At 36.3% G+C, this 12,513-nt stretch overlaps 1 protein-coding gene across 7 annotated transcripts in view; it reads left to right on the forward strand.

Moving 5' to 3' along the window:
* ATP11A (ATPase phospholipid transporting 11A) overlaps window positions 1-12,513 on the forward strand; it is a 118,376-nt gene that overhangs the window by 48,008 nt on the left and 57,855 nt on the right. For all 7 annotated transcript variants that reach the window (XM_068180178.1, XM_068180180.1, XM_068180181.1 and 4 more), the window contains exon 2: window positions 9,530-9,652. In XM_068180178.1, the coding sequence (XP_068036279.1) occupies window positions 9,530-9,652 (123 nt within the window). The remainder of the gene's footprint in view (window positions 1-9,529; window positions 9,653-12,513) is intronic.

Consider the following 12,513-nt stretch of genomic DNA (forward strand, 5'->3'; position numbering starts at 1 on the left):
TATGGATAGTTCTGTAGACTAATATAGTCTGGCCTTTGAGGGAGTAAGTTTAGGACCAGCCTACATGAGCAAGATCTTAATTTGAAAAATTGTCAGAACATGACACCTGCCGATTTTACTGAGGATTTAGGTTTCTCCTTATAGTTGTGGAAAACTAACATGTAGCAATTCTTTTAGTAGTACAGCGTTCAGTAGCATCCACATGGTAGAATTTCTCTCAATTTTGTCTTGGGTTATTTGCTTCTGATAAGGTTGCAGCCCGACCAGTACTGCAGCCCCAGTATATGTGGTAGCATAGCTACAGATACACACTGGGAGACTTTTTTAAATTAGTCTTTGTGTAGCAAAGACAACCTCAGAAAGGTGTTAGAGTCACTGCTCTTTAAGAAACTGTAGATCAGTATCAAATTTGTATAAATAACTAGGTATGTAAAAGCATAGAGATATGAATTTACAGTAAATATTTTGGTGATTCTCCAGCATAAATATGTAACAAGCTTTAGGTTGTTATGGATGGAACAGTTTGTGTAATAACATTTGGACATTCTTTGATCACTGACTTGGTGGCCTGCAAGACCAGCATCTTACAAGTGGTTGGTTTTGTGGTATTGTCTTGGTTTGAAAAGACAAGTGTCTGCTGAAGAAGACAGGAGCTGCAAAGATGTGGAAATAAGAATAACAGTTCTTTACTAGGAAAATTAAAAATACAAATTCAATAGTACCAAAAAAGAAAACAAGCCACTGATAGTCAGAATACGACCTGACACCCTGTGGGTCAGGGTGTTGGTAGCAGTCCCATTAAATGGTGGCTGCAGTCCTCCTGCAGTGACAGGTGTGGTTCTGTTGAAGCAGTGAGCCTGTAGAAAGGTTTGTTCTTCCTCTGAATGTCCAGTGGCGATGTAGATGGGCCTGGTCTTCCTCTGGGAATCTGGTGGAGAAGACAGCTGCCCCTCTGGGAATTCAGTGGGAAAAGGCTGCTGTGGTGTTCCAAATGTCAGATTGTATCCAGGTAGGAATGCCTGGCTTCTCCCCCTGGATGGAGCATCTTGCAATGGGATGATGTAATTTTATCAGTAGTGTGTGAGCAATGGGATGGAGTAATTTTTATTAGTAGTGTGTGACACTCAGTGGCCCATTAACAGATATCTCCTGGAGGAAGGATTGGTTTGTGGAAGAGATAAAGAAAACTGCCCAATTAACAGAAGAGAACTGCCTGTAACAGATGACAAATAGAATACACACATTTTACAACCCAGGACACATATCAGTATATAATACAAGAAGGTTGCCCCACCTTCTGTCTGCTAGAATCATAGCTTCACTAGCTCTGTATCCACTTAGGAATGAAAATAATTTTGGAGTCTAACAGGCACTGACCATTAAGATAGTGAGTAGTTGCTACTTGGCAGTGAACTTGTTTTACAGATTTAAATGTGATAAGGGTTAACAATGGGGAGAAGTGTTTTCTTGACATCAAAACTACATTATGTTTTTGTAGTAAAAGTAGGAATAGAGGTCTGCTGCTCAGCTGTGTGTCAATAGACCGCAGAGTGCAATAGTTAACTATCCTTTTTATTTTTTCACCCATATTTTATCTGAACAATTTAAAGACCAGTAAACATGTAGATGAGGCATTTTCACAGTCCTTGTACTAAGCATAAAGAAGAATACACAAGTCCATATATTTTAATTATCTTTGTCCTGGAATTCACATGGGAAATTTGACTCTTCCCCTTTTGTTTGCTACAATCCTAGTGGAAGGTGGTGTCACTCTGGCCAGTTCTGATCCTGTCTGATAGCGGTTTACTGTTTTAAATAAAAACCATACTTTTAGGATACATTAGCTTTTGAATAATCTGAAGCTCATGTAAGAATACAATTTAGGAATGGATTTTGTTGCTTCTGATCTTGTAAATCCTGCTGATGCATATTGCATATGGTTCCTTTTACAAGGTGGTTCCTTGTAAAAAATTCACAACAGGTATTCTTGCTTGATTTTTCTTAATAATTTAGTTACCTAATTTAGTAATTAATGATGTTAATTTAAAAGAAAATAACTAGTGTAGCATATCTGTAGGTTTATTACTTATTTTTAAAAGAATGAAATTAATCTGCTGCTTGCTTCCATCCATCCTTCTCTTTCTTTAGAATCTGTAAATATAATTTTTAGAAAAAATTCCTTTTTCTGCCCTGATAATTTTGATAGCTTTAGATTCTTTTTCTTGTCAAATTACTGCAAACAGAAGTAGCTATTGGCAACTAAGAGTAAGAAAAATCTCTGCCTCCTGAAGTATCTATACAACTCTCTTGGAAATATCTTTGTAAATACTCTGAGTGACATGTAGATCTTAGTGGACTTCAGTTGCCTTAAAAAATGAAATTGCTCTTCTTTTACAGCTTTTCTTGGCACCTAATGAAGCTGTAAATTTCCTCTGCAAACCTTAATTTCAGCTGTTGGTCTGGAGCTACTTAGAAATAAACTTGATTTTTAATTAATTTAAGTACTAAGGCTGTTAAATATCCTGTGTCTTATGTGACATTTTCCCTTCTAGTTTCTCTTACCACTGCACTTTGCAGTGTAAGTTCTTTTCTCATTTGCCTTTCTAATTGCAAGTGAGACCCTTGAAAGGATTTCCATGTAGAGGCAGTCCTTGACTGGACCTGGGCAGAGGAGCAGGAGGCACATGGTGTCTGTCCCTGTGCCACTGGCAACAAGCGGCAGAATGTTTCAAAACTGCTACATTGACAGGAAGGAAAAGTGTAGCAAAAAGCATTTCTCCAGATGCCCAGTAATTCACATACATCACAGATCTGCTTTCTTACCATCATTGCAGTGATTCCATGAAACTAGATGAAGATTGCATATGAGGATGGAATAGGGTACTTTTATCTCTACCACTTTTATTGTTACTTTTCATGGAAATAAACAGGGAAGCTAAAGATTTGCCTGAAGAGAAAGCACACACATCAGAAATAGCTGTACCGAACTGGCCAGTAGGTCAGCAGTATTTGGAATTTACGTTGACTGCTTAGAAGAGATCTCAGTCCTCCTTGAATAACTGAGGTGAATTTTTATACGTGTGAAACAAAGAATTATTGTAGCCCTTTTTAGGAGGATGACAGATCACTGGCTTTGTCATCCAGGAGGTCAAATTATTCAACCATTCAAAGTACAGAGTATAGGGAATTCAGATAAAAATTAAGTTCCAGACTGGAAATCAGAAAGGAGAATTAGACTATCTTCAGGGTGCTATATTGCAGTGTCCCAGTGCCAGCTCATGTGACACAACTGGAATATAGTTTTATTAGGATAGTTTCAGAAATGTTTTACTTTAAGTACGATGCTCAAGGAGGCATGAACTGGAAGGCTGAAATAAAATTTGTATTAAAGACACGTAGAAGTGGTAGGTGTTTTTTAGAAACTGGAACATTTGCTGTTGTGGCAATGTCTGTTCTTACAGCTGAGAATTACAGAACTTTGCATCATTTTGTCATCATACTTTTCCATTTCCTCTTCAAAAATGTCACAAAAACTTATTTCAGCCTATTGCTATAAATCCATTTCCCCTTCTGTCTGCATGCACAAGACCCTTGCAGGAGGTGGAAAGAAAGATCAGAAAACCAGGATGCACCAAGTAGTAGAGAATATGGCTTGGTTGGGAAACTTGTGAGCCTGGCACCATTTTCTGTAGTGAAGATGTACCTGTCTTTGCTTCTAATCACATCTTTCCCTAAGAGTCATAAATGAAATAATCTATTTGCAGGTAAAGAATGTTAATATCTTCTTTCTTTTCCTTCTGCATAAACTTATGTCTAATATTCTGTGACTTGTAGGGAATTGATTGGAGAGAGTATTGATTTCAAATGTTGTTTCTGACAAAAATCATCATCCAAGGATTTAAAATTCATTTGCTGAAATGAAATGCAGTAATATTCTGTGGCAACAGATCCCATTATGTGTGACCCATAGGAAATGTGTTAATTACTCATAGAAGTTTCTGGGTGAGAGTAGTTCTGGGGCTTTTTTGTTTGGTTAGATTTTCTTTTTTTTTTTTTTTTTTTTTTTTTTTTTTTTTTTTTTTTTTTTTTTTTTTTTGTGGTTGCATCTGAAGAGCTGCAATTTGGTATTCCATTAAATTAGTTCTTTAATGGCATGTGTCCACGACTTGTAGGTCAATGAAGTAATTTACTTTCTGTTTACAATGTCTCATATTGAGGTAGTCCTTTTCCAGAATATAAAACCTGATAGGGTATTTATCTGGTAATTATATGAATTCTTCTATCTGTGCTATTCTATATTCCTACAAAACATAACAACCTGAACAGCTTTCAATGTTATACTCTTCATTCTGAGCTAGGCATATTCATATGAAGGACTGGTATAATGCTGTGCACAAAAATGTAAAGCTTAAGTGCTCTCGCTATAGGTATTTGTGAGTTGGCCTATCATTTGAAATCCAAGATCCTCTAAATGGAGGAGAATTTCACCCTTTATCTCCACAAATACATGCATACAAATTAGAGATTTTTTTTTTTTGCAAAAGTGGACTACTTAAAAGCTTAATTTATTTTACTAGTTTGCAGCTTTAAGAAATGCAGATTACTTAAAAATTATTATTTCTTTAGATGGCTTTTTTTATCTATAGATCAGCTCTACCTTAAAAGGTGTGGATTTGAAAAGATGAGGTAAAAATGCACTATGCCGTTTTTTGCAAAAGGAGATGGCTGCACCTATTCCTGCAGGATGGTGTCAAGTGTAAAAGAGCAGGTACTCAGAACATTTGACAAACGAAGACAAAGATGTGATTATATGATCTCATGGTTTAGTAAATAGTGTATTGTAAGGACGGTTTCCTTACAGTATTAGAAAGGAAAACAACTTCTTTTTCTCTTCACTTAAGTGAATTACAGCTTTGAGATACTGAAGTTGTTTCTTGAAGAAACAACTGAATGAAAAATTGGAAACTGAGAGCCTTTAGCACAGAGCTGTTGTAATGGGTGAATGTTTTTTACACTGTGCACTATTAGTTCTTCCTGTAGATTCTGAGTGATAATGGCTTGTCAGTATCTGTTATCCTAAAACTCCAAAGTGGTTGAGCAGCTGTATGTTCGGTGTGCAGTTTTAACAGTGGTGCTAATTGCTTAATTGGCATCAAATATTCGTGATTCAGTAAAACACCAGGCTGTTAGGAAAGCCTGCCTCTATTGGTGTAAAGTACTTCTGTGTGGAGGAAAGGAGTCACAGCCTGGGTGAACAAGGCTATAACTGATGCTGTGAATTTGTTGCTGTCAAATATGTGGTTAGAGTGAACAATCCCTTTTAACGAAAGAGCATTTAGAAAAAAGTGGAAGAGAATACTGTTCAATGAAATGTACTTTGAACTTGGCCAGGGCAGATTGGATTGAGTTTTCAGCTGTGCTTAGTGCATATTAACTTATTTGAGTAGTGTTTGTATTTATATTATTTGGAAAGAAAATAAAATATTGAACTGAAGATTGTTGCTGGTAATTATGCCTGAGTTAATAGTTCAAGTGGAGAATCAGGAAATGTCATTCAGTGTTTCCACTGATTTCAAAATCATACATTAAATCTCTTTGCTAAAAATATGTGGAAAGACTTGAAATCTTTTCAAAGTCAGTTACTTTTCCAGCAATTATCACTAGCACCTTCCTATCATCCTTTTGCTGTCACCCGTTGAATACCAAGCCCCTTGTCTTTTCAGGCAATACATTTGTTTAAATTAAATCTATATAAAAATTACCAGAGTAGCATGAAGGTGAATCTCAAGCTAGTTTGTTTGATTTTTTTTTTTTAATCAGAAAAAAATAAGCTGCAGAAATACTTAAACTCTTAAGGTAGAATCCTGTTAACTGTCTCTGTGTCTGTGCCTTAGTCTTTTGCTGGTCTTTGCTTTCATGGTTGCTGACACTGCTTGAAAGAGTAAAAGCTATGTAACATTTCATTGATGTGCCAATGAAACTAGGTCTCAGTACATTGAACTTTATACTATAAATAGAAGCAGATAATGCTAAATTATATTTATGGTTTCTTGGACATATTCTTAATGGGCTTAAGCAATGGAATTTAAAAGAAGAAGTTAATGTAGTTTGTTGTTCTGGCAGTGGCATCAGACTGCTTATTTCAGTGACTCTGGTGTCATTCTGTAAGTTGCAATACCAGAACACTAAAAAAAACTGTCAGATCAGGGTGTTTGGCTTTGAAGGTTGGCATCACAGGACATTAAGTTGCTGTAGTTTTTCTCTACGTAGCCCATGTCCTGACTTAGAGTGCTGATTTTCTAAAAGTATCTTTTTCTGCTTCACACAAGTGTTGCTGTATTGAGCAGTGCGTGTGACTTTGTGCATTGCAGTTCTACCTCACTGGCAAAGAGAGCCTTACTCTTCCATGCTTAATTTTTTATGCTTGTACTGTGAGCAGTTTTGGAGGCTTGAAGTTGTTAAATTAGGTTGGTGAAGTGCATTTATTTTCTATAACCTATTAACATAGTGAAAAATAAAAAGTGTTCTGTGCTAGCAGGTAGTTTAAGTTAGATATGGTTTTATACATTTGTGGTAAATTTATGAATCTGTGATAAAACCAGATGAAATTAAGCTAATAGAAGAGATTGTCGTTATTTTATATTGATGCTTAAAGTAATGCCTTGCTTTAGGGACACAAATTCCAGGGTGGTTGGCTTACTTGGTGTTGACACAGTACTCCAGGGCTACCAGACCTGTAAATACTGGCAGTAAAGGCAGGAGGATGCTGTTTAGAGCTCTATTTTCCCAGGTTCATAGGTAATTTCGGAGGCCCGTTTTAACTGAGTCAGGATGAAGACTCAGTGAACCTTTAAAAAGTGCTTTTTTGAGCTAAGAGCATTATCATGCTGACTTGGACATATTCATAATAATTGTGAGATAAATTGTCAAGCTGGGCCTCTGCAGAGGAAAGTAGAAGCTGAGGGATTTCTTCTTGGTTTTCAAAGTTTATGTGGCATTCCCATTAGCTGTTTAGGTAATAATCTCTGAACTTAGCCCATTCACTTATCAGGAGTAATATTTGTGCTGCATTTATGTCTGGAATGCATTTATGTCCCTCCCAATAAAAAACTAAAAAGTATTGTACAATTTGATGTATTATACAGGAATATCTCACATTCCCTTGCATCTCTAGGAGTATTAAGTGGTGCAAGTGCCAGTAGATAATTTGTGTGCATTGTACATGTAGTGTACTGACAAGATAAAAAAGTATTATGTACTGATAAAATGGTAAAAGATACCATGTTTTATTATTGCTATAGAAGTAAGGTGGAATATGGAAACATTGTCATGCTTTACATCCTTCCCAAATGTTTGGCTTGCTCAAAGAATGTTACCTGGCCTTCAGGAGTGGGCTGAATGACACTTGACTTTTTGACAAGTCCGCTTGGTGGTAAGGGAGAAGTGGTCTGACTAGAAAATCAATGCAATTTTTATAGTGACCCATGTCCTAGTTTCGAGTCTGTGCTAGCTGTGGCATGGGAGAAATGTGTGTGCACTCCCAGTGAGGCAGGGGCAGTTACAGGGCTTAGCGTAAGCCCTGACTGGGCCATTGGTGTGTCTTACAGGGGGGGCTGTCATTTTTATTTCCTTTGTGAACAGCTTCATATAATGTATAAAGTGACTCTTTCAAATTATTGGAAGTTGATTAACACATAAGAAAGATGTGGGCTTTACTTTTGGCTTTAGTTTTATGCCTAGTATTACAATTTTGTCCTTCGGTATCTTCTGAACATAGTACCTTCATTTTTCTGGTATGTGTAAGAATCAAGTAATGATTTTGGGTCCTTTGTGTCTGCTTCTAGTATCTACTTCTGGGATGGCAGAAGTTGCTTTTCTTTAATCCTTCACTTTACATTTTACTTGATGACTTCTACTCAGCTATTTTGTGGTTAATAGTCTGTGTCCAATAGGTTTTCTTTTTATATTTTTGATGTTCTCTCTAACCTTGAGAAAGTCATGCACATCACAGAGAATTGTTTTATTAGCCTAACTGCTTCAAATCTGCAGAGTATTGCAAGATCTTGTACGTCTATTCCCAGCAAATTATGTAAAAAGTGATCTTTGGCTGTGTTGCACTTAAGGCCAGTGGAAAAATCACTTAGATGTGAATTGATGAAGAAAATGTTAGGGTGAATGTTTTTTAAGTTTGAGAACTAAATTTTGTTTTAGGCTTAATAGCCAACTGTCTACTAGTAAGGTAAATGGACCTATAACTATTGACATTAAGACTAGCTAGAAAAGAAGGACCATGTCTGTATGATTGAATTCTGTCAAGAACTGCACAGGTACATCCAGCTGCTGTGGGGAATGATGCTTTGGCTGTGGGTACTACCAAAGTCACACTATTTGTTTGGGGTTAGTTTGCTCAGTGTCATTCTGACAATTCACCTATAGAGAGGCAGACAAGCACCGGTGCCCAGGAGCACTTTCAGGGCATATTTAACGTACTAAATACATGTAGCTGTTGAGGATGCAGATAAGAATCTTCAGTCTAATAATGTTTAATGAAAGAATGTGTAAATGCATCAGTGCAACATAAAGCAGAGGTTTTGAGTTTAACTTATGACAGACATATTTAAACTACTCCAGATTTGACCATATGATGATGTTTAAGTTGCTGATGCTTGGGTTTCTCCAAGTTTTAGGAATGTGTTCTGTGCTTCAAAAATGTTTTTCATAAGGTAGGTTGACTAAGGGATGGTCATTTTATAATCCATGTCTCCCCAAAAAATTAACTTCTAAATTAAAAAAATTGGTTATTTTGGTTTTGTGTGAATACTTTTTTGCAGTGATTTATACTTTTTTTACAGTTAGAAGAACACAGAAATAGTAATTTTGGGGAAGCTATAGATGTGGTGGAGTTTGATGCGAATGTGAAAATTTAGCACACCTACTTTTTTTTCTACAGCTTTCATAGAAGAGGAAGTGCTCTGAGTTGACAAGCTGAGGTCTTCTCCTGGCAACCTAAGAGTCTCTAAGCTTATTCATGCGTGGGGAAATTATCACTACTAGTTTTTCAGGAGAACAGAGTTTTGCTTTGCTACAAATGAAATTTTGAGTTATGGCTGGCTAGTCTCCAAAATGTGAAGAATTTGTCATATATTAAAATATTTTAATTAGCACAGATTTTTATTAGTGGTGTAAAGAGTAAGAAACGTATAAATACTTACTACATACTAATTTGACTGAGAATCTTAAACCATTTGCCCTTTTTTCAGTTATAAACAAAAAAGAACAGTGATTTTCATGGATGCTCTTTCATTGTGTTGTGGGAAAGTGAAGTGCAGTTGAGGCAGAGTTTTGACATTTGACTTGGCTTTAGGTGTTTTGGTGATCTTGAGCTGATACAGAAAAGTGTGAGGGGTCATGTGCTGCTGGCTGTGTATGTGTTGATGGTCAGGCATGTGACTAGTTAATTCAGTGTGTGACTCATGTTACTGCAGAAATACTGAGTGAACTGACAAAGTAACTCTTTTTTCCCCTGTAGTGTGCTGGAGAAGAGAATTGGGTGGACAGTCGGACTATTTATGTTGGCCATCGTGAACCACCTCCAGGCGCTGAAGCATACATTCCACAGAGATTTCCAGATAATAGAATAGTCTCATCAAAGGTACCAATATTTTCTTTCATTCGTTTAGATAAATCAGCTGAAGTTATTCTTTGTTTATTTTTTTCAACATTTTTCCTAGGCTGCCTGTATATTTTTCCTTTCCACAACAAGCAAATGTAAAATGAAGATATCTCAGATTTCTTCTAGAGAAACTAATTGCTAATTTGTCTCTAAAATGAATAGAAATAGAATAATTTCTCCCATGTTTACTGTAGTACCTAGTATAGTACAGTCTTTGAGTAATAATGAACTTTTCAACAAAGAAAAAAACAATTTTCATTTGAGGCAATCCTGGGGTAAATAAAATCTTTCTAAAGAAAGACTGCATCGTTTGTACTCGGCATGCAATACCTCAAAGTACTAGAAATAATTTAATTTGTTGAGCACTTAAATTCATCATACTCTCTCTACACAAAGTGTCATTCCCTTCAAAAGCTCCTACTGTTCCTGTGGGATTTTGTCAACAGTTTTTGTTATACACATGAAACCGCATCACACTTAAAGTCTTGGTAGTGTGATACATTTGTGCTGCTCAGAAATCTTCTAGTTGTCCCTTGCCTCAATTAGTAAGTTTTAACTTCCATAAACTCCAGCAGCTTTTTGTCAACAGTTGGGATGTTGGTGCTTTCCAGCTGGCTTTCTTTAGCCAAAGATTTTTTACTGCAGTGGCATAGAAATTTGAATGCTTGCAGGTGATGTATGGCTAATAACTCAAGAATTCCCAAGTTTGCAATATACTTAGATTTTAATCTTCATGAGCTCACACCTTCAGCTAATAGGAAATAATCAATTCAAAATATCTCCTGTACTGGGAATTTCTTTTTGAATAGTGTCTCAAATCCTCAGCCATTTTAAGAACCTTGGTAGCATTGTGATCTCAAGGAACTGAGTGATTACCCTCGTGGACCTGAACACTTGCCAGCCATTAACATTATGAAAGCCAGACTTTTCACAAATGGTGTGTTAGTTCTCATGTGAGATTTTCTATTTGCTACCTTCTTACTATACTTGATTCAAAGAAAGTGTACTAATAAGCAGCGTAGTATTTTAGGCATCTTTTATTAGATAGAATGCTTGAAAGGTGAGGCATTCTGTACAGGTTAAGTACAGTCAGACTGGTACAGTGGGAAATCTTATGCTCTACGCATTGGTTTGTATTGCCTTTTGAATTATGGAAGAGTAAACACACTTCATGCAAATTTTTGTACTCCTGTTAGTAAAAATAAATTTTTTTATTAATATGGTTTGAGATTTATCTAAATAAAGCCATTGAAGTTACTGCTGATAAAAACATCCTGTTCAACTATGTTTTGACATATTAAGTTGGTGGAAGTTACCAGCTGCTTTGCTTTGCAGAGTGAGATTTTTAAAGTATGACTTAAACATGCATTGAACTAGGGAATCCCTGCCAGCAATTAGTGACTTCAACCAGTTCAGGACATATGATTTCAACCAGTTCAGGACAGAGACTTCACTATATTTTTATTTGGATATAAAGCATATTCAGTTAAATATTTTAAATGTTAAACTATTTAGCTGTGAACAGTACCTGTGAATAGCCTTTTATAAACAAAAAGTATTAGTGGAAATACATTTCATATATACAAGATGCTTCTCAGTTTTTTTGTTTATTGATTAAACTTGCTTAAAAAGTAAAATGTAGGTTGTCTTTGTGGATGTAAATACAGTGGTGATATTTCAGGAGGGAACAGAATTTATGTAAATGCTGTATAACATTAAACATTTCCTTAGACTGCTGAAAGCTGTCTTGATGACTGTTGCCTGTATATGAGAACTTCCTATGCTGTCCCTTTCAAGTGAAATCTCATATTCCCACACTCCACCCCAGACAGCCTGAATAAGCACCATTATGACTTGCCTGGCATTTGTTTTGGTTCTGTAAGCTGCTTCCTCTTACCCTTTCACCCATCCTTGTCCCTTCCTTGCTTATGAACCCTCTGGGGGGCACCTATTACAGCATAGGGAATGCAGAAATTTATTTCCTACTAAATGCTCAAATGTGCAAAATTAAGATGGCAAATCCATAATTGTTAAAGGTACATACTCACAAGCACACTGTATAATGTTACCTCAACCATGAAGGATACTTCCTTCATCTTTCATCAGCAAGACAGACAGTAACTTTCAGCTGGGCTTCATTAGGTGTTTAGTGCTTATGTAAGGTGTATGATTGCTCTTCAAGGATGAGGAACTCTAAACTTCCAAGTACAGACTTTACCAATTTAAGACAAACTGAGTTTCTAAAAAGGGTAGTTGAAAAGCATGAGGAAATGGAATCAATTTGTCTGTCTGTATGCTTCTTTACTAAAAATGTCATGTCATAATGCCCTGAAAAAGACATCACTTTGCAGTGATATGAACTTTACTTGGTCCTTCCAAAGGTACACTTTGCTATTCTCCACCAGAGGCTTCCTGGTGTCAGCAAGGTAATACTTTGATTCAATTGCAGAGGGACAGTTCACTTACATTGCAGTGTAAATGTGGAATGTGGTTAATGCTCTGTCTGCTTAATGATACATTCCTGATTGTGAAAAGTGATACAGGGACAGACCCGGGGTAGACAAAAGTGTTCTATTGGTTTGATGTGTTAATTCAATTATGATATTAATAATATATTGCAAAAGGTGTATGTTGAAGTAGTAAAAGACAATCTCATTTCTTTCAGATTGTGTGTGCAGTTCCTTTTACCTTCTAGAGACAGTAACCTTTATAACATGTATCCTTTTGTTGATTTAACTTTCAGCTACTTCAACTGCCTTGGGTGTTGGCCTTTGAAGTGGCTGTTATGTGCCCTTGATTGAATTTATCACATGACAGTGCTGCAGCATGGAAAAATATCA

Source organism: Anomalospiza imberbis, chromosome 2, assembly GCF_031753505.1.
Source record: "Anomalospiza imberbis isolate Cuckoo-Finch-1a 21T00152 chromosome 2, ASM3175350v1, whole genome shotgun sequence".
In the NCBI taxonomy this organism is placed as follows: domain Eukaryota; kingdom Metazoa; phylum Chordata; class Aves; order Passeriformes; family Viduidae; genus Anomalospiza; species Anomalospiza imberbis.